Raw genomic sequence first — 20,648 nt, 5'->3', positions numbered from 1 at the left:
GGTCAATGGAGACAACAATGGGTATGTGAATAGAGGCGGCGGGGGTGGGGGACGCACCCCAGAAAGCACCTCTCTGGAGGGCCTGGGGTCAGTGCAGGGGTGAGAAGCAGGCAGTTACTAACCCTTTAGTCTCAGGGACTCTCCTGAGACTGGAAGGCCGGACAGAGTGCTCCCTGGGGTCTTAAGTAGAGCCAAGGAGGGCATTTGAGGGCAGAATGGCCTTTTCCTGGGGGGCTGGCTCCCCACTTACCAACTCCCAAGGGGTTACAGACTAGAGGGCCCTGGCAGCAGAGGCTGCTGGGTAACAGCCCAGCAGAGCTGCTGATTGGCTGCCACCCTTGGACTTTGCCCTCCCTGATAAGGAACTGGGAGCAGAAATTATTAACTGAATCATTAACTGGGTGGCCCCGCCCTACCCAGGCAGCCTGCCTTACCTTGCCACCTTCCTCCTCACGGACCTAGCACCTTCCTGGGCCTCAGTTTCTCTCATTGCCTTGGGTGCTGGAGTATGTGGGGCCTCCTCTCCTATCTCCGGGCCTTCAGCCCCTGCTACCACGGGGTGTGGGTACCTCTTGGTTGGGTCTCGGGGTGGGATGATGTAATGGTTCTGTGCATTCGCCAGCGAGGGCAGCTGGGGTCTGTTCCTAGCTCTCCTGCTTACCCACAGTCCTTCTCTTGGCCGTATCAGGGCACCGCTGTGCCTCCGCTTTCTCATCTGTAAAATGGGAATGCAGTTGTAATGGCAGGGCCTCCGTCCCAGGGTTTCTGGGGTGATTAGGTGAGATAGTGCCTGGCCTGGTGAACACTCCATTGGTCCATGGCAGGTGTTCTGCGGCCTACCTTGAAGATTACTGGTCCCCAGGGTAGGTCAGTGCCCCTAAGCTTAGGGGGCTTGTTGAGCGTGTTCTGTGGTTCTGTGCACAGGGCCTGCACCGTGACAGCTCTGGCCCAGCGTGGCCTGGTCCTGGTCCCTGGCACATCCAGTGGGCCCGCCCCACCTCCCCCTCTGAGATTTGGGTTCTGTTCTTGCTGCCAGCAATAGGGAGGGGCTTGGCTGTATTGTGGCTTCATCTGCTGCACCCAGGCTCTTTGCACGTTGTCTTCCTGGAGTCCTGGGGTGCAGTGGAAGCGTGGGTGATGGCCTCCCATTTCTGAGGGAGACTGTGAGGCAGGAGAGGAAGGCGATGATGTGTCAGGCTCCCTCAAGGTGGCCACAACAGAGTTGGGACTGGAGCCTGGGTCCCAGCTGGGTGCCAGCCTGGGGTGGGCAGGGAAGGGGCCTCTCCTCCTGACATGCTGAGGGGTGGCTCCAGCACGGGTGGCCGTGCCAGGTGATGTCCGTGCAGCCTCCTTGACCTCTCTAGACCTCAGAGCCCTCACTCACATGGTCAAGGTTGCATGACGTGAGCAGTTAGACCCCACGAGTGCCAAGGCCTGGAGTGAGGCGGGGGGGCAAAGCCCCTGGATGGGGAGTACAGTTGGGTCCGGAGCCCCCTGCAGGCCTAGATTATGGAGGGGGCTCCCGGACACTCTGTCCTCCCTGTGCCCCAGGTCACATCAGTGAGGGAAGTTCTCCCTCCAGCTGACCCGGGTCCGTGCAGCCACCAGAGTGCACAGCCACAGCCTCTGTCTCTCCTTTGTGGAGTTTGAGGATCATATCTCCCTCCGGCCTCCCTCACTCCCCTCTGTTCTCCCTCCATGGCTGGGGCAAGGGGATCCCCATCCCCTGCCCTGCTAGCTTGGAGGCAGGGGGCTGCCCTTAGGGAGGGAAGTTGCGCCTGTGACACTGAGTTCACTCAGTGGGGCCTGGCTCCAGCCGGAGCTGCTTAGGGAGGGTCTGACAACAGGTGGGGAGGGGGCTTGGAGGGAAGAAGAGGAGGCGGGAGCTCTTCCTGGGTGGCCACTAACCTAACCCACGCATGTGACGCTGTGCCTGTGGGCCTGGGCCTGCCGTCGGGTCAGTGAGCATTTGTGTACATGCGTGTCCTGGCATATACACCTGTGAAGTGTGCTGAGGTGTGAACATGCACAGGCATGCTCGTACCTTAGGGCTTTTGCACCGGCTGTCCCCACCATCTGGAACCTTCTAGAATGCTAGGCATTTGGCTGCTCTCGTCATCTGACTCTGCTCCCTAGAATGTCAGCTCCATGTGGGCAAGGCTTTTGTCTCTTTTGCTCACTGCTGTAGCCCCAAAGCTGGGCACTATGCTTGCCTGACACATAACAGGTGCTCAGTAAATAACTGCTGAATGAATGAAGGCACACGGATGAACGCTGGTGTGCGCACGTGTGTGGGTATGTGTGTGGGGCGTGCCACTGTGTGTGTCAGTACTGTGTATGCATGAGTAGGGGGCATGTGGTACGTGATCATGTGCATGTCAGTGGATACCTGACTGCGGGGTGTGCCATTACGTATACGTGTGTGTGTTGGCAGTGTGCCTGCATGGGGCCACACTGGTGTGTAGGCACAGATGGGCACAGGTGACCCTGGTGGAGACCTGTGTCCACCCCAAGCTTCAGGGTCTCTACCTGGCACCTGGTGGCCTGCCTGCCCTGGTCCCTGTGGGAGAGAGTAGGAACAGGTCGCAGCCGCTGGCCTTGGTGCTGTTGGACCTGGCTTTGGAGCATCTTGGAGCTGTGAGTTCAGCCTTGTGTTGACCTGAGGACAGGGTGGCAGCTTCCTGGGGACTTGGAGTGGATGTAGCCATAGCCCAAGGATGGCTAAAGATTCTGGGTCTCCTAGAAGAGAGGGTTGTCCGGCTGGGCCAGTGGCTCATGCCTGTAATCCCAGCACTTTGGGAGGCCGAGGCAGGTGGATCACCTGAGGTCAGGAGTTCGAGACCAGCCTGGCCAACATAGTGAAATCCCATCTCTACAAAAAATACAACAATTAGCCAGACGTGGCGGCAGGTGCCTGTAATCCCAGCTCGTTGAGAGGCTGAGGTGGGAGAATCACTTGAACTCAGGAGGCGGAAGTTGCAGTGAGCCAAGATTGTGCCACTGCACTCCAGCCTGGGCAACAGAGTGAAACTTTGTCTCAAAAAAAAAAGGTAAAAAAAGAGAGGGGTCTCTGTAGGCAGCCTTTGGGGGCTCTTCTGCATGTCTGGTAAGAAGCTGGGAGAGAACAAAGACTACTGTGACTCAGATCGAAGAACCTGATAGAAAAACGGCTCAAGAGCCCCATCTTTGTCAGGTGTGGCTGCTGGGCCCAAGCTAACTGAGATTTGATGCAGAGAGGCAAAGGATTGCTTGCACAAGCAAACATCTGACCTGAGGCATTTTGACTAAGAAGGTTCTGGTCACAAGTTGAAGTCTGAAGCAGGGCAGCTAGCAGTTATAGATTTTTTTTTTTTTTTTTTTTTGAGACAGTCTCGCTCTGTCGCCCAGGCTGAAGTGTAGTGGCATGATCTCGGCTCACTGCAACCTCCGCCTCCCGGGTTCAAGTGATTCTCCCGCCTCAGCCTCCTGAGTAGCTGGGATTACAGGCAAGTGCCACCACGCCTGGCTAATTTTTGTATTTTTAGTAGAGACAGGTTTTCACCATGTTGATCAAGCTGGTCTCGAACTCCTGACCTCGTGATCTGCCCACCTTGGCCTCCCAAAGTGCTGGGATTACAGGTGTGAGCCACTGCGCCTGGCTATAGATCATATTAATAAAGAGAGAAAGCCCAAACCAAAGGAGGTGAGGCCCACTGTGCCTTGCCCCCATGTAAACTGGTTGGGAGATGAGCCACAGCACTGGGGGCCCTCTGTGATTGGGGCGATGGGGAGGGGCTGCCAGGGCAGGCAGGGAGGCAGTCGCAGAAGGCTGGCCCACTGGAAGGGATGGCTGGGACCGAGGCCCGGAGGCTGGACTGTGCAGTGCATGTGTAAGAATAGCAGCAGAGTGCTGACCATGCCTCAGAGGGACTTAGGAGAAGGCGAGGAGGTCCCTCGGAGGCTCTGGAGCAGGTGTGCAGCAAGGCGGAGAGGCCTGGGGGAGAGGGGACAGCCTGGGCGGGGGCGTGAGGGCAGGAAAGGAGATGGGAGTCCCAAGAGAGATGGAAACAGGGCGGTTCACCCTGACTGTGGAATGGCCTCCTGGGGGTCACCTCGTTTAAGGCTCACTCCATGGCAGAGATTCGTGCTCCATCTGATGGAGAAGGAAGCCAGGGCTCAGGTCACTTGCTGAGGGTCACAGCCCTCATTAATGAAGTGGGAAGTCCACATTAGAAACCAGGCCCCTTTGACTCTGGAGGTCTCTCTGGGCATCATGGTTGTGCCCAGGTGGGCTGTCCCTTGACTGCTACCACCCTGGTCCTCAGCTGCTGCCTGAAGCTAGGGCAGCCCTCAGGTTCAGATGCCCCGAGTGGACACTCAGAGCTACTGGGGTTCTCGGAAATAGGCCTGGGCCCTGGTGTCCTCTGCACCCCAGGTTCAGATCCACCAAGCCTGGCCGGCATCCTCGGGCCCCGGCCCACCCTACCCACAGCCACGTGGCTGACGGGATTTCCGCCATGTTTGGGGCATGAATTGACAAGTGCCCCATTGACGGGGCAGGGGAGGGGGTGGGCAGGGCACAAGCCTCCCACTGTGCCATGTCCCCACCCTCCCCCGTTCCCCGGGACAATGGCCGAGACTCAGCCAACAGCCACAGCTGGTGGGGGGTGGGGGGGGGCACATGAGCACAAGGAGGGGCGGAAGGGAGGGGTCCTGGGTGGAGGGACCACCTGGGCCCCTGCCTGCTCTCATCCTGCACCTGGCTTGGGTGCCCTCCGTTCCTTTCCTGGCCAGCTGGGTGGCCTTAAGGAGACGAGGAGAGAAGAGCGGAGCTGAGGGGAGGGGGCTGCCTTCCCATAGTCTGGATCGCAGCCTGCCTGGGAAGGGGCAGTGTCTGGTTCCTGTTCCAGGCAGGTAATAAAGGGCCTAATTAATGAGGAGCAGCTGAGGCACACAGCTCAGCAGGGCAGGGGCAGGACCTGGAGGGGCCCCAGGTAGCCTCAGCCCTGGCCACAGCATGGCCTGGCCGAGGTCCCTCGCTGGCCACTTGGTTCACTCCGTGAACATTTCCTGGGTGCCTGCTGTGTGCTGGGATACTATATCCCAGAGAGACAGAACAGGACAGCGCTCATTGCCCAGCGCCTGCCCCGTAAGCTATGGGCACATGCCCATCCTTTCTGAGCCTCAGTTTCCTCATCTATAAAATGAAGAAAAAGAAAATCACCTACCTTGTAGGGTTGGGATGAGAATTCAATATGAGTCGTGTAAAGCACATGGCACAGGGTTGGGTACAGAGTGGCCACTGGGCGTGGTGGTGAGCGGGTGGTGGACAGACACTCATCCTGCCCAGCGGGGTGTGTGTAGGCGGGAAGGTGAAGAGCTGATGAGGAATTACAACGCCCCTGCCCATCCCGTGCTAAACAGAATGGGAGAGTCAGAGATGGCCTCTTGGGGGAATTTACATTTAAGACAAAACCTAAAGCCTGAATAGGACCCGGCTTTCTCAGGCTTAGGGAACAGCATGGAATGGCATGTGCGAAGGCCTTGATGCGGGATGGAAAGGAGGCAAGGGCCGACCACGGAGAGGAGGGGAGGCAGAGGACCTGGGGAAGGAGAAAAGGCTGTCGGGGGCAGGCAGGGGACCATGTCAGGCCTTGGACTGCCAGAGGGCTCCGGATTTCTCCCCAGCAGTGGGAAGTTGTTGAAGGGTTTGAGAAGGGAAGGACAGAGATGCTGGTTTGTGAGCTCATGCTGCTGTTTTTGGGTTATTGGGCCCTGGGCAGCCTCGGGCAGCCTCTGGCGGGCCCGGCTTCCCTTCTCTCAGAGAGGTCTTGAGGATCAGAATGAGCCATATGGCCCATATTCCGCTTTCTGCCTGGCAGGTACCTCTGGTTGGGCTCCAGTGATGTTCTGGGGCTCTTTTGGGAGCAGTGGGGAGGGGCGCTCCCAAGAGTGTGCCCATGGGACCCTGCCCCCGTCCGGGGTTCTTGGGGGCTCTATCCCAGCCTCAGCAATCCCTGGGCTTTGGCAAGCCCCCACCCTTGTCTTGTCCACCTGGAATGTCTGTTAGAAATCTCCAGTGTGGTTCGTGGGCGGGCTGGGGGCCGAGCGGCGTGGGGAAGAGACGACGCGGCCTCCAGGGCTTCCAGGAGGAGGTGTGGGGTCAGCGTTCCTCAGGAGGCCCTCCGAGCCCCCAACCCTCAAACTTCTTCCCCACCCACTGGCCTCCCCCCAACGCTGCCCCATCAGCTCCCTCCTCCCACCTCCTTCCTCCATCCTCCGTCCGCCCGGACCCTGGCACGGGAGGGTCCCTCCTCCCCCAAAGCACATCTGGTTCTCGTTAGGGTCTCCCAGGATGCCTCTGCCTGAGGCCCCCTATCCCGAGGGAGGTGGACAGGAGGATTAGGGGCGATTAGGAGTGCTCCTGGCCAGGAGAGGAGGGGGCTGGGTCTGTTATAAATAGCAACACCATGACTGCATCAGCCCATCATTCCCCGTAGATTCCAAGTTCAGGCTCAAAAACTTGCAGCTTCAGCGGCCAGGGTGGGGGGCGACACTCCAGGTGGGGTGGGGAAGGCACAGCAACCGCCAGCCACACTCTCCCCCTTGGAGTCAGGCCTCTGCACCTGGTTGGATTCCTCCTTGCTGTGTTGCCTTGGGTAGGAGACTTGACCTCTCTGAACAGTGGGGATGGTGATTATGTTACCTGTCTGAACATCCCCACTGTTTAGAGAGGGAAAATGCATAAAGCACTTAGAATCGTCCCTGGCCTGGTAGGCAGTCAGTGTGAGCTGCAGTCACTGTCACCGCCACTGTCTTTGTCATCATAACCATGATGAGTTAAGAAGCACTGGGAGATACTCACTATGAGCCACTGTCAAGTCACTGTCTCTGTCACGGTCAGCATTCTGGGCTGGGAGGATTGAGTGACACACCGCAGGGGAAGAGCCTGCAGGATGCCTTGCGCATAAGAAACTCCTGTGATTAGGCCGGGCGCGGTGGCTTAAGCCTGTAATCCCAGCACTTTGGGAGGCTGAGGCGGGCAGATCACCTGAGGTCAGGAGTTCGAGACCAGCCTGGCCAACATGGTGAAACCCCATCTCTACTAAAAATACAAAAAATTAGCCATGTGTGGTGGCGGGCGCCTGTAATCCCAGCTACTTGGGAGGCTGAGGTAAGAGAATCGCTGGAACCTGGGAGGTGGAGGTTGTAGTGAAGCAAGATTGCACCACTGCACTCTAGCCTGGGAGACCAAGCAAGACTCCGTCTCAAAAAAAAAAAAAAAGTAAAGAAACTCCTGTGATTATTAATATATTTGACTCACAAAGTGCCTGGCACACAGTAGGCACTCAATAAATGGGACCCGTGGTTACGGCAGGGTGGGGCCTGAGCAGAGGCAGGGTCCTGGAACCCAGGCAGGCAGACTGGCCACGCCCAGCTCGAGAAGCTGCTCTTGCCCCGGCCACACCGCCCTGGAAGGCCATTGGTGGTGCCTGGTGGGTGTCCCTTGTTCCTAGCTGGGCGAGCTGGGGGTGGGGGTCAGCAGGAGGGCCCTGGCCTGTCGCAGGCAGCGCGTGACTCCTAGGAGGGCTTAGCCGCTCATTAATCACCTAAGCGGGGCTCAGCATTCTTGAAATGCCGGCTGAGGCCAGGGAGGGGCCTGGGCGGGGGGCTCCTGGGGACCCCAGGGCTCTGGGGCTGGGAAGTGAGGACGGCTATTCCGACTGCCCAGCACCCACTAAGTGGCCGGCACTTCACACACCTCATCTCGTTTCATACTCAAAACAGCCCCGTGAAGCCATAGCTGTACATGTCCCCATTGCACGAATGAGGAGACTGAGGCGCAGAGAGTGCATGTGACCTGCCCAGGGTCACTCAGCAGGGAGTGGCTGAGCCAGGATTTGCTCCTGGACCTGTCTGAGCTCAACAGGAGAGGGCAGACCCCAGACTCAGGCTCCAGAGGCCTGTGGGAGGGGCCCTCCTGCCTCAGTGGGGCTGGCCAGCCTGGGTCAGCCGTGTGGGTGGGGCTGTCCTCCATTATCGGGGTTGACGCATCTCCCACGTCAGCCCCCTTATCACCCCGCCCTCTGGCTCCCCCTGCAAGGTGACCCTGGGAGGGGAAAGGCCGGCACCTCCCCCGTCCTCCCTCATGATGCCCAAGAGCCCTGGCTGCCTTTCCTCTAGGGGCCCCTCCCCTTGGTGGGGCTGGGGCCAGCGCAGAGGGCCCAGGAGAGGGCGGCAGGCAGAGGAGTGGAGCTCTGGCGGCCATCATTCCCTGCTGGGAGGCCGGGGCAAGCCCTTCCTTCTCTAGGCTTCTGCCTCCTCTGGAAAAAGGGGGCTAAGTTCCCCAGCCTGTGCCCCAGAGCGTGATGGGCATATCCAATGAGGGTGCAGGGAGCTCTCCTGATTCTGATCCCCACTCTCCACTGCGGCCAGGGCCTGGGTGCAGAAGGCTCCCACAGCCCTGTGGGCCCCCAGGATATATGGTCCCACTCAGCCAGACCTCGTGCTCCTGCGTGCCTGGAGCTGGGCCATCTGGACTGACCCCTGGAGGACAGGGCAGGACAGTGCCTGTTGGGCCCGAGCCATCCCATCGAGGGCAGTGGGCATCCACGGGACTCTCGACTCAGTAAGCACCTCATTTGTGCCTCACAGCACCCCATAAGACAGAGGCACAGTGACCCCATTTGACAGATGAGTGGAAAAGACTTGCTCACTGTCACACAGCTAGAAAGAGGCATGGCAGGATCAGCCTCTCTGTACCCAGATCCATGCCCTGGGCCCCTCTCCTCCTCTGAGACTCAAGGTGGCCTTGTGGTGGGATGGGGGGGCATTATCAGTGCTTCCTGGAGGGGGGCCAGGCAGTGGAGGGTGAGAGCCGACCCCCACATGGATACCTGGGTGGGAAGGAGCAGGGGCATCTGTTTTGGAGGGCCAGCCTGGGCAGGGATGGAGGGCTGGGCCCGGAAGCCCAGGGTCTGCAGGGAGCTGGGCCCCTTCCCTAGCCCACCTCTGCTGCCCTGCAGGCCACGACATCAACGGTGCCCTGGAGCCCTCCAACATAGACACCAGCATCCTGGAAGAGTACATCAGCAAGGAGGATGCCTCTGACCTGTGAGTGGCCCCCTCGCCTGGCCTGCACCTGCCCAGCCCCAGCCCTTCGCCTCACTTCTGTCACCAGGGAGGTCTGAGGGCCGGACCTGGGGTCTGCTGTGGTCCCACCTCTGAAAGCTGCTCCTCGTCCCTTCCCAGCCACTGACTCCTCCGAAATCTCCATAATTCCCTGAGGGGAGGGGGTGGCTACTTCCCTGCTGGGGCTGGGGTCCTGGCTGGAGCTGAGCCACCCGCCTTCCCCGCAGCTGCTTCCCTGACATCTCTGCTCCAGCCAGCTCGGCCTCCTACTCCCACGGGCAGCCCGCGATGCCCGGCTCCAGCGGGGTCCACCACCTGAGCCCCCCTGGGGGTGGACCCTCCCCGGGGCGCCATGGTCCCCTCCCACCCCCGAGCTACGGCGCCCCGCTGAACTGCAACAACAACAACGGCATGGGCGCTGCCCCCAAGCCCTTCCCGGGGGGCGCCGGGCCCCCCATCAAGGCCGAGCCCAAGGCTCCCTATGCCCCAGGGTGAGTGAGGGCAGGGAGTAGGGGGATACAGCGGCATAGGGGCAGGCAGGGAGCAGGGCTGTGGCCGTGACCTGGGAGGTGCTAGACACTGGCCTGGTATGGGATGGGCTGGGTGACTGGCTGTGCGTGGGCAGGTGAGGGAAGGGAGGATGAGTCCAGGCCAACGGGGGGACGCCTGGGCTTTGTTCTGAGGCAGAGGGCAGCCACGAAGCTTCTAAGCAGGGGAGTGATGAGGGCTGACGTAAGTGCTAGAAAAATCTTGACGCTGCGTGGAGAGTGGACAGGAGGCAGCGGGACTGGAGGCTGTGACTGTTTACCTTCATGGGAACACCTGCATACCCTTGCACGCGCGCCGAGCCCACCCACTCACGCATCCAGCTGACGTGTACTGTGGCCACAGGAGCTGGCCCATGGCTCAGATGTAGCACCTCAGTTCCCCCTACCCAAGCAAGCCTCATGGGGCCCAGAACCCAGGCCTTTCCTCCCGTCTTTCTGAGGAGTCCACACCAGGGGCCTGACCCAGGGCTGAACCTTAGGCCTGGCTTTGACCAAAGGTTCCAGGCAGCCACCCGGCCAGCCAGACTGCAGGGCAGCCCCTGGGGCACATGCTCACAGCGTGGGTCTGCAGGGGAGCTCAGGGCAAATGTAGGGGCCCCTGTCTCTAGGTGGAAGAGCATTAAAACACTAGGTGCATGAACTCTGTGTTCAGACAGCCTGGCTCCAACTTCAGCTTCCCCATTTATCAACCCTCTGCCTCGGTAACCCATGGCCTCAGTTTCTTCTGTGGAGTGAGCCCTCAAATGCTTACCCCTCAAGATTATCGTGGGAAGCAAGCAAGGGCACAGAGGACACCCTGGGTGCATGGTGGCCACGGACACATGGCTGACCGTGCTTCCTGAGCTCCCTGGCTTCTGGGGAGAAGGGAGTGGAGGCCAGGCTTGGGGTGCCAGGGGTGAACCTTTGCTGCAGAAGGCAAACTGTTTGCTTGAGGCTGTGAGGCTGTTCCTAAACTACAGGCCCCTGGGGGCAGAGGGAGGAGAACTAACATTTGGTAAGCGCCTGCTGGTGCCCGCTGCTGTATCATGTGCCTATGATTGCGTGAGCTCATCAGCCTTCCTGGGTATCCAGCTCCTGGGAGACCCCACAAGGAGCCCTGGCCACTGCTCCCGTCAGGATTTTAATGGCACACTGAGGCTCAGAGAGGGAAAGGGGCTTGTCCAGAGCCACACAGGGACTCTGTGGCCAGGGCCACTCCAGGGAGGGACCCAGGGCCAGGCCTGGGTCTAGGTGATAAACAAGACAGACACGAGGCTGGGTGTGGTGGCACACACCTGTAATCCCAGCACTTTGGAAGGCCAAGGTGGGCAGATTGCTTGAGCCCAGGAGTTCAAGAGCAGCCTGCAACACGATGAAACCCCATCTCTACAAAAAATACAAAAATTAGCTAGGTGTGGTGGCGTGTGCCTATAGTCCCAGCTACTCAACAGGCTGAGGTGAGAGAATAGTTTGAGCCAGGGAGGTCGAGGCTACAGTGAGCTGTGATCATGCCACTGCTAGGGGCAGAGTAAGACCCTGCCTCAAAAAAAAAAAAAAGGCCAGGTGCGGTGGCTCATGCCTGTAATCCCAGCACTTTGGCAGGCTGAGGTGGGCAGATCACTTGAGGCCTGGAGTTTGAGACCGGCCTGGGCAACATGGTGAAACCCCGTCTGTACTAAAAATACAAAAATTAGTCGGGTGTGGTGGCGCGTGCCTGTAATCCCAGCTACTTGGGAGGCTGAGGCACAAGAATCGCTTGAACCTGGGAGGTGGAGATTACAGTGAGCGGTGATTGTGCCACTGGACTCCAGCCTGGGTGACAGAGTGAGACTCTCTCTCAAAAAACAAAAAACAAAAAAAACAGACACACGGCTCTGCAGTGGCTCCTAAAGCCTAACTGGGGAGAGGTATTCACGAATACATCTCCAAGTAGAGGAATAATCAGATGCCAGAGGAACTTAAGAGGAGAGAACACAAGGTGCTGTGGGCTTGGGGCATGTGACTACAGGGACTGCAGGGTGTGAAAGACCTTAACACATTACAGAAGGCCCGGCCATTGTCAGGGAAGCGCGGGACGGAGTGGCAGCCCAGGGGGCCTGAGGCTGTGGCGAGGAGTATGGATTTGAGTCCCCATACACGTTTTTGTATTATTCACATAAAACGTGCAGGGTCTGTGTTCTTGAATCATTGTATAGGTCTCTACATGAGGCCCCGAAGGTGGGTGGGTGGGTGGCTGGCACAGGGATGCAGGTGGACTCTGGAGCCAGCCCCGGGGCTGTGTCCACAACAGGGCCATGCCCTCTCTGGCAGTTCCCTGGGCACGGGAATGGGGAGTTGCTCCAGATGTGGGGACCAGGGATGGCCAAAGAGCTGGATCCCATATGGCCACAGCCTTCCACTTGCTGGGTGAGCACAGGGTTCACGCAGGACGTGTTGACCTCTTGGGCTGAGTTTGTTCTTTTTCCTGAACACTGATAAAAGTGAAACCTGCAAGAAAAAAATAAACCCAGGCCCAGTGGTGCTGGCTCCCTTCCCAGTCCACACCTGCCTCTGGTGGGGCAGCCCCCCATGACCTGCTGAATGCCCTGAGGCCCAGCCCCCTAGGGCCCTGCGTTTCCAGGAAGCTGTGGGGCTTAGTGGGTGCAGGAAGAGAGAAGAAGGCCTGGCCCTCGGTCTGGGGCGGGAGTCTTTGAGTCCCTGTGCCATCATCAAGGACACTAGTAACTGCCCCCCAAATGCCCTGTAGGTCTGAGGGGATCCTGGGTGGTCCCCTACCCACAATTCGGCCCCAGGCCCTGCCAAGCACCCCAATGTGGATGGTGCAGAGAAATGCCCCTAAGGGTGGATGTGACGAAACCTCAGTGTCCCCAGCTTCTGGGGGGGCTGTGGGACCCTACCACGCAGAGGAGCTGCCCAGCTGGAAGGCAGAGGCTCAGCTGCTCACCCCCCGGCCCCTTCCCCTGGCTCTCGCAGCACACTGCCGGACTCTCCCCCAGACTCGGGCTCCGAGGCCTACTCCCCCCAGCAGGTGAATGGTGAGTCCAGCGGGCACCGCCCTCCTGCTCCAGGGTTTGGGCAAGTGGTTGGGGCGGCCTTATCAGGGAGGTAGGGGAGGAGGGAGGGGGCCAGCGGCTGCCCAACGGGCCGAGATTATCGCTGGTCAAATACTCCCTGGCGCTTGGCTATTGTTTCCCCACGGGCGGGTGGGGAGCCTGGCCCTGCCTCTGAGCAAGTATCCCCGCGGTGATGCCACCCGCCTGCCCGCCTGCGCCATCATGGACGCACCCTTCGGCGGTAAGTGGGTGGCTGGGGAAGGCCGTGGGTGCAGCCTGGGCGCAGGCTTCCCAGGCCGGGCCCACCTCACCTTAGAGGGTGCTCAGGGGTGCCCTGGCCCCCAGGTGGCCAAGAGCAGAACCACCGCGGGAGCAGGCTCCCCGCAGTCCGGATTGGGGTCAAGAGTTCTGTTTATCTTACCAAAAACATCCCTGGAATGCCTCCTGGGGAACAAAGGGAGCTGGGGCCTCCCCGCTCAGGCTGGGGGGCTGGCCCCTGAGAGCCCAGAAGAGGGGCTGCCTGCCGGAGGGGGGAGCACTGGGCAGGCCTGGGCTGGGGGTCTCCGGAGATGCCTTCCTGAGGCCCAGAGGAGGAGCAGGCCTCAGAGGAGATGGGGACTGAGGGGGACCTTTAGATCTGGCTTGGATTCTCCTGGCCCAGCCTGGGGGCAGGAGGTGGCTAGGATGAGGTGAAAGGCTGCCCCTCCTTGGGCAGGTTTGCGCCTCCCTGCCCAGGCCTCTAGTAGGTGGCTGACCAACAGCCCTCCCACCTAGGGTAGGTGGGGGGCAGCCCCCGGGCTTGGCTCAGGACGGGGTGGAAGCAGGAGACTCTGCCTTGGGGAGGACGGTGCCCAGGAGCCTGAGTGAGGTTGGTCTCAGATGCCCGCTCCCCCATCTCTCCTGCAGAGCCCCATCTCCTGCGCACGATAACCCCTGAGACGCTGTGCCACGTGGGAGTGCCCTCCCGCCTGGAGCATCCGCCCCCACCTCCAGCCCACTTGCCAGGCCCCCCGCCACCCCCACCACCCCCACCTCACTACCCTGTCCTGCAGCGGGATCTGTACATGAAGGCCGAGCCCCCGATCCCCCCCTACGCTGCCATGGGACAGGGGCTGGTGCCCACTGATCTTCACCACACCCAGCAGTCCCAGATGCTGCACCAGCTCCTGCAGCAGCACGGAGCTGAGTAAGACGTGGGTGGCTGGCTCCCTGGGGTGGGAAGGTGGGGTGCAGGGACCAGGGTGGGCAGGGTGGTGGGCAGGCCAGAGAGGGAGGTAGGGACCGGGAGGCACCCAGGGAGGGCAGAAGGCTCTGCAGGGCAGATGGGGGTCAACATATTTACACATGTTTACCCAGCAATACCTTGAGGGGTTTACAGCCATGGCTAATTGCTCACAACTACCTTATCTAGTGGGCACAGGTAGGTAAACTGAGGTTCTGATGGGGGAAATGTCCCGCCCAGATCATGAGCCAGGGGCAGAGCCAGGACTGGGCCTGGGGCTGTGCTCTTACCCAGACCCCAGTGATTTTGCAGCTGTCTCATGGAACCCTCAGGTTTCTGAGGAGTCTTCTTCCTAGACCCAAGCCCCCCACTCTGACTCAACCTGCATGATTGTCTTTTCATCTGTTTTACATGTGGAGATTCCATGAAAGGTTTAGTTCAAAGGAAGGTTCTGCTGTCAAAACATTTTGTAAACCAGAAGGGGAAGGAGTGCGGTGCAGTCCCCTTTAAACTCCCCACCCCAGGAAGCTCCCCTTCCCTGGTTTTTGTGGCCCAGGCCCTCTGTGGCTTGTTTCCGATCACAGGGCCTGCTCTCCATAGAGCCCCCACTATAAAGGGTGACCTTGAGTGTGACACTGCAGGCAGGGACAAACTCATTCATTCCTCAAGCGATTGCTGTGATTCTGTGAGCCAGCCCTGTTGCTGGGCATGATGGAGACACCAAGTCAGGTGTGGCTTCTGTCCACAGTCTGGGGGAAGTGAAGAGTGATGGAAGCAGAAAATGACAGCACGGAGCAATGGGGAGTAGGAGGAGGCAAAGCCTGAGGGCTTCCTGCAGGAGGTGTCCTCTGGGCGGGGCATATCCTGGCCCAAACAGGCTAGAGAGGGGAGAGAGGTGGACACTACCCAGTGGGAGGGGCTCGGGGAGAGTCAGCCCCCACGGTGCACACTTCTGTTTCCCCAGGCTCCCCACACACCCCTCCAAGAAGAGGAAGCACTCCGAATCCCCCCCCAGCACCCTCAATGCCCAGATGCTGAATGGAATGATCAAACAGGAGCCCGGGACCGTGACAGCTCTGCCTCTGCACCCCACTCGAGCCCCATCGCCACCCTGGCCTCCCCAAGGTCCGCTCTCCCCGGGCCCTGGTTCCTTGCCTCTCAGCATTGCCCGTGTCCAGACACCACCTTGGCACCCGCCAGGTGCCCCCTCCCCAGGTACATAGCTGGCCAACTCTTCAAGGTGGGGTGTGGGACCCAAGGTGCAGGGCCCACATGGGCGTTCCCTCCCTCCAGGCCTCCTGCAGGACAGTGACAGCCTCAGTGGCTCCTACCTGGACCCCAACTACCAGTCCATCAAGTGGCAGCCCCATCAGCAGAACAAGTGGGCGACCCTGTACGATGCTAACTACAAGGAGCTGTGAGTGCCCTACGACATTCCCCACTCCTCCAGGCCACCCCATCTTGGGACGCCCCAGCCCAGGACCCCATCAAGGTCCTGGAGCAGGGCCTGGGAGCACTCATTTCACAGAAGAGCAAACAGGCTCAGGGAAGAGCCAGGACTGGCACTCAGGGCTCCTGACTCCTAGGCCAGCCCCAGGCCTCCCTGAGAACGTGATGACTGCCAGGGAGGGGCAGCTGGGAACCAAGTCAGGGAGAAGTGGGCAGATGGGTGTTTTTTCCCCCGGCTCCTCCTTCCCCACCTCTTCCCTCTGCATTCCAGGAAGGTAGCCGGAAGCTGAGCCCAAGCTGGGCCCTCCTGGCAGCCCCCTCCCTAGAGGGAGGGAGTTGGGGCTGGGGAGGATCAGGTCAGAGGCTGCCCGAGCATTCCAAGTGCCCCCTCAACACCCAGATGGCTCCATCTTTCCAGGCCTCAGGCTGGGAGCCCTGTGGGGACCACTCCTCCGGCTCCCCCCAGAAGGCCAGTGGGCGGGTGACAGGGTAACTGCGGATATTGCCAGGCCTGGGCCAGTGGATTAGACCAGCTGCATGGAGCTGGGTGCTCCAGGCTTTGGGGGAATTCTTAGCCAGCAGCCCCAGGGCTGGGGGCGTCTGGCTGCTGGAGTGGCTGAAGAGTCCCATGAAGTCCTGCCTGGTGGGGGTGCAGTCATATGGCACTCCAGCCTCCCTGGCATGGGGGGGAACCCCCTACTCTTACTCCCATACTCTTTGGGCCACCCTTGCCACCCCAGGCCCCAAGGCCAGGAAGCTTGGCAGCTGCAGCCCCAGAAGTGGCCCAGGCACTTCCTGGGTGCTTTGCTAGGTCAGGCAGGTGGGTGGAGCTCCGGGAGGGAAGAGGTGGTGAGCCCAGGCCTTTGGCAACACTGGCCAGGCCCAGAGGCCTCTACCCACAAGTTTGGAAGCATTCTTCCTGCTCAGCTTCCTCCAGGCCAGCACTGGGCACTCTTGTGACCACTCTTGTGCCTGGGGACCTGAGTGAGGGTGCGCTAACACTCTCAGTTAGAGCAACAGGCCAACAGTTGCTCTTTTTTTTTTTTTTTTTTTTTTTTGAGACAGGGTCTTGCTCTGTTGCCCAGGCTGGAGTGCAATGGCATGATCTTGGCTCACTGCAACCTCCGCCTCCTGGATTCAAGTGATTCTCCTGCCTCTCAGCCTCCCAAGTAGCTGGGACTACAGGCGGCTGATTTTTATATTTTTAGTAGAGGCGGGGTTTCACCGTGTTGGCCAGGCTGGTCTCAAACTCTTGACCTCGTGATCTGCCTGCCTCGGCCTCCCAAAGTGCTGGGATTACAGGCGTGAGCCACCGCACCTGGCCCAGTTGCTCTTTTTACTGTCAACTAGAGGTGTCCCAAAGGGGCCAAACATGGGACACTAAACCCAGCAACAGATGGGCAAACTGAGGCTGAGTCTGAGGGGGAATCCAGGAGTGCCCCTTCCCTCCCCCGGCAGACGGAGGGAGTAGGAATGAGGAGGGAGTGGGAATGAGGGCATCTGGGGGCTTGAGCAAGCCGGTGGGCAGGGGCTGGGTCTGCAGCAGAGCAGGCGCCTGGTTCCACCGTTTCCAGGGCAACTAACTGTCAGGCTCTGTGAGGCTCTGCAGACACAGTCCCTCTCGGGTGAGTGAGGGGGCTTCAGGCAGCCTTCTGGGAAGGAGCCAAGTGTGGGGAGGGCAGTCAAGCCCTCCCCTGCTCAGGAGTTCCCTCCCGTCTGGTGGGCCTCAGGGTCTGGCCCTGCTTCCCCCATCACCAGGGCAGGGCGGTGGCCTAAGGCATGGGGTAGAGGAGAGAATGTTGTCTGAGGAGTTTGCAGCCCTGTACTAGAATCCTCTCCGGGACTCAGTTTCCATTTCTCAGGAGTGGGGGCAGCCGCATTGGTGGTTCGAGGATGCAGGGGTGTGGGGTGGGAAATGGTTTGGGAACCCAGCAGGTGGGAGGAACCTATGTTCCAGGCCCGGCTCTGGGGCCTCAGGGGAGTGCCCTCACCCGCCCCCCAGGCCCATGCTCACCTACCGCGTGGACGCGGACAAGGGCTTCAACTTTTCGGTGGGCGATGACGCCTTTGTGTGCCAGAAGAAGAACCACTTCCAGGTGACGGTGTACATCGGCATGCTGGGCGAGCCCAAGTACGTCAAGACGCCCGAGGGCCTCAAGCCCCTCGACTGCTTCTATCTGAAGCTGCACGGAGTGAAGGCAAGTTTGGGGCTCAGCAAGGAAGGGAGGGCAGGAGGGCCCTTTGGGGGGCACTGAAAGACCCCAGAAAAAGCAAGGGTTGGCTGGGTGCTGTGGCTCGCGCCTGTAATCCCAGCACTTTGGGAGTCAGGCAGATCACTTGAGGTCAGGAGTTCAAGACCAGCCTGGCCAACATGGTGAAACCCTATCTCTACTAAAAATACAAAAATTAGCCAGGCGTGGTGGTACGGGCCTGTAATCTCAGCTACTTGGGAGGCTGAGGCAGGCAGGAAAATCTTTTGAACCCGGGACGTGGAGGTTGTAGGGGGCTGAGATCACGCCACTGCACTCCACTCCAGCCTGGCAACAGAGCGAGACTTCATCTCAAAAAAAAAAAAAAAAAAAAAAAAAAAGCAAGCGTGTGTGTGTGTGTGTGTGTGTATGTGTGTGTAAACTAGATCCCACCCTGCCAATGCCACCCCGCCCTCCCGCCTTTTCTCCCTGTGCCTGCCCCTCAGCCTGCCTCCCCATCGCTCTGCGCCTGCCTCCCTCTTGTTGGGCTGCTCAACCTGCCTCCCTGCCTCCCTTTCGCCCTGTGCTTGCCCCTTAAACGTTAGACTCCTCAGCCTGCTTCCCTCTCGTTGGGCACCTTACCCTGCCTCCCTGCCTCCCTGCCTCCCTCTCGCCCCGTTTCCTGCTGCAGCCTGTGATTCCCAAGTCTGCAACCCCAGTCAAGACCCATCTCCTGAGCCCTCTACCAGGTGCCTCAGCTCCAGGTCCCAAACTAAACTCCCTGCACACTTGTCTCCCGCCCTGGGCTCCCCTCTCAGGGAATGGGCGCAGGGCCTTGGTTACCTGAGCCACAAATCTGGGTCAGGGCCCTCTTTCCCCAACCTCATCATGCATCTGGCCTTGCTATTGCCCTGGAAGGTCCCTCTACCTGGTCCGGTCCTCAACTCTTTCCTGTCCATCCCCTGGTCTGGGTTACCTCCCTTCCTTGTTGGAATGTCCACGGCAGCTGGGACCTCCAACTCCTGCCCCACTTGAGACTCAGGGGACCACGGCATTCCCTATCCTTCCAAGGCCCCCAGTGTCCTCCCAGCAAAGCCCCAGCTTCCAAGCTGCGCCACGGGGGCCTTGGGGGCCCTGCCCTCCGCTCCAGCTCTGCCACTTGTGGTACCATCGCAGCCCCTGCCCTCCACCCTGAGGCTCCCTTTGCCTTGGATGCCCTTCCCAACACCCATCCCTCCTCTCCAGGCAGACTCCATGTTGGTCCCCTCCCCAGGGGCCCCTCCCCTGAGACCCATTGGGAGGCACCACAGCACAACCCCAGTAGTGGCTGATTTTGAGTCTATGAGCTCCCTGGGGGCATGGCTGGGTCTGTCGGCTTCGGTGTCATGAGTGAGCCAGGCATGGTACCTTGGCATGGCTCTCCCAGTGCACATGGAGGAGTAGAGGAGACGTGGGTATGGAGAGGATCTGGGGAGTGAGTGGGCCTGGGTGCAAGTGGATGGGCTTGGAGGCTGCTGTGAGGTGTGTGGGTATGGACATGAGGGAGGGTGGGGCTGTGAGTGTATGTGTGTGTCTGTGTGTGAGTGCATACATGCAGAGGTGGGGGGAGCGTGTGGGTGTGGAATGGGGGTGTGGGTGTTTGGGGAGTGGCTGTGCATGCGTAGCTGTGCAGAAGTTGGGGGAGTGGTATGCTGTGAGGGGGTGAGGAGGGTGTGGGTGTGAAGTAGGGTGTGGGGAGTGCGACCATGCAGAAGGCATCTGAGCTTGTGGGAATCGCGGCTGAGGGCTGGGTGCTACCCTGTTTCCTGGTGAGCTCTAGCTGGGCCAGGCCTGGCTGAGAGGGGGCAGGAGGGCAGGACCAGCTGGGTAGCCCTGTCCCGAGGTGCCACTGGCTTCACTCCCCACAGCTGGAGGCCCTGAACCAGTCCATTAACATCGAGCAGTCCCAGTCAGACCGGAGCAAGCGGCCCTTCAACCCGGTCACGTGAGTGTCTGACCGTGTTGGGGGTGGTACCTAGAAGGGTCCACACTAAAGCTGGCTTGGGAATGGAGGGGCCAGGGAGGTACCCAGGGTGTCTGCCTCGCCTACATTGCTGGCCTGGGTGCCCCTCAGCGGCGTGGCTCTTGCAGCCTCCCTCTCTGCCCCCTGAGCACCCTGCCTCTCCTCTGCAGGGTCAGTCTGCCCCCTGAGCAGGTCACGAAGGTGACTGTGGGGCGGCTGCACTTCAGCGAGACCACCGCTAACAACATGCGTAAGAAGGGCAAGCCCAACCCCGACCAGAGGTGAGCAGGTGGGGGCCCTGCCCCAGAGCCCCTCCATTTCTGAGGCAGGAAGACACCGCCCTGTGCGGCACACCAGGCACAGAGTTCTACAGGCTGAGCCATTTCACAGACGAGAGACCTGAGATTTAGAGCCCTTCATTGACTTAAGGATGGGAAGAGCAGAAGCCTGGCTTCTGGGTTGAGAAACAGCCCTGGCTTCTTGCCGTGGGCCCTGGGGAATTTCTGCCCCCTGGTGGAGGCTCGGGTTCCTCCTCTGTAGGATGGACTGAGATGAACATGCATCTGGCCAGGGAAAGGGTGGCCCTGGGGAGAGGGCAGGCCCTGAGTACTTCTGAGACCCCTGTGTGTCCCAGGTACTTCATGCTGGTGGTGGCCCTCCAGGCTCATGCACAGAACCAGAACTACACGCTGGCCGCCCAGATCTCAGAGCGCATCATCGTGCGGGTGAGGGCCACCTCCTCCCAGGGTGTAGACAGCCCTCCCCAGGACTGGGAGAAACAGCAAGCAGAAGTACCTGGGTACTGAGAGTCAGGAGTGGGTATGCTCATCCTGCTAGGCACTGGCTGTGTGGCCTTGGGCAAGGCTCCCACCCTCTCTGGGCTGCAGGGTCTCCACAGTAAAGCAGGGAGGTGGACAAAGACCTGGTAGCTTCTGGGATCCCACAAGTGACAAAAAGTCGTCACAATGGGAGGGACAGTTCAAGTTGGGCTTGGTGCAGTGAGAAACTCTGGCTGGAAGGGGAGGGGCTGCTGTGGAGTTCCCCTGCTCCCAGGGCCCTGCAGGTCCCCTCCCTATCCCCCAGGACTGATCCAGC

General features: G+C 60.1%; 1 protein-coding gene and 1 long non-coding RNA gene across 4 annotated transcripts in view; one reads left to right on the top strand and one right to left on the bottom strand.

Moving 5' to 3' along the window:
- Positions 1 to 20,648, top strand: part of MYRF (myelin regulatory factor) — a 35,992-nt gene that overhangs the window by 4,144 nt on the left and 11,200 nt on the right. For all 3 annotated transcript variants that reach the window (XM_054439102.2, XM_054439101.2, XM_054439100.2), the window contains exons 2-11: positions 9,006 to 9,093; positions 9,339 to 9,602; positions 12,612 to 12,673; positions 13,598 to 13,877; positions 14,878 to 15,128; positions 15,207 to 15,330; positions 17,365 to 17,560; positions 19,459 to 19,535; positions 19,724 to 19,834; positions 20,188 to 20,278. In XM_054439102.2, the coding sequence (XP_054295077.1) occupies positions 9,006 to 9,093; positions 9,339 to 9,602; positions 12,612 to 12,673; positions 13,598 to 13,877; positions 14,878 to 15,128; positions 15,207 to 15,330; positions 17,365 to 17,560; positions 19,459 to 19,535; positions 19,724 to 19,834; positions 20,188 to 20,278 (1,544 nt within the window). The remainder of the gene's footprint in view (positions 1 to 9,005; positions 9,094 to 9,338; positions 9,603 to 12,611; positions 12,674 to 13,597; positions 13,878 to 14,877; positions 15,129 to 15,206; positions 15,331 to 17,364; positions 17,561 to 19,458; positions 19,536 to 19,723; positions 19,835 to 20,187; positions 20,279 to 20,648) is intronic.
- LOC129007818 (uncharacterized) lies at positions 11,763 to 20,487 on the bottom strand. The gene is made up of 3 exons (XR_008492395.1): positions 20,349 to 20,487; positions 17,377 to 17,545; positions 11,763 to 12,125 (listed from the first exon to the last, which is right to left on the bottom strand). It is a non-coding gene; the product is annotated as an uncharacterized LOC129007818 (long non-coding RNA).

This window comes from Pongo pygmaeus, chromosome 9 (assembly GCF_028885625.2).
Source record: "Pongo pygmaeus isolate AG05252 chromosome 9, NHGRI_mPonPyg2-v2.0_pri, whole genome shotgun sequence".
NCBI lineage: Eukaryota > Metazoa > Chordata > Mammalia > Primates > Hominidae > Pongo > Pongo pygmaeus.
The sequence above is the reverse complement of the archived record's forward strand: the minus strand, read 5'-3'. Positions and strand labels throughout refer to the sequence as shown.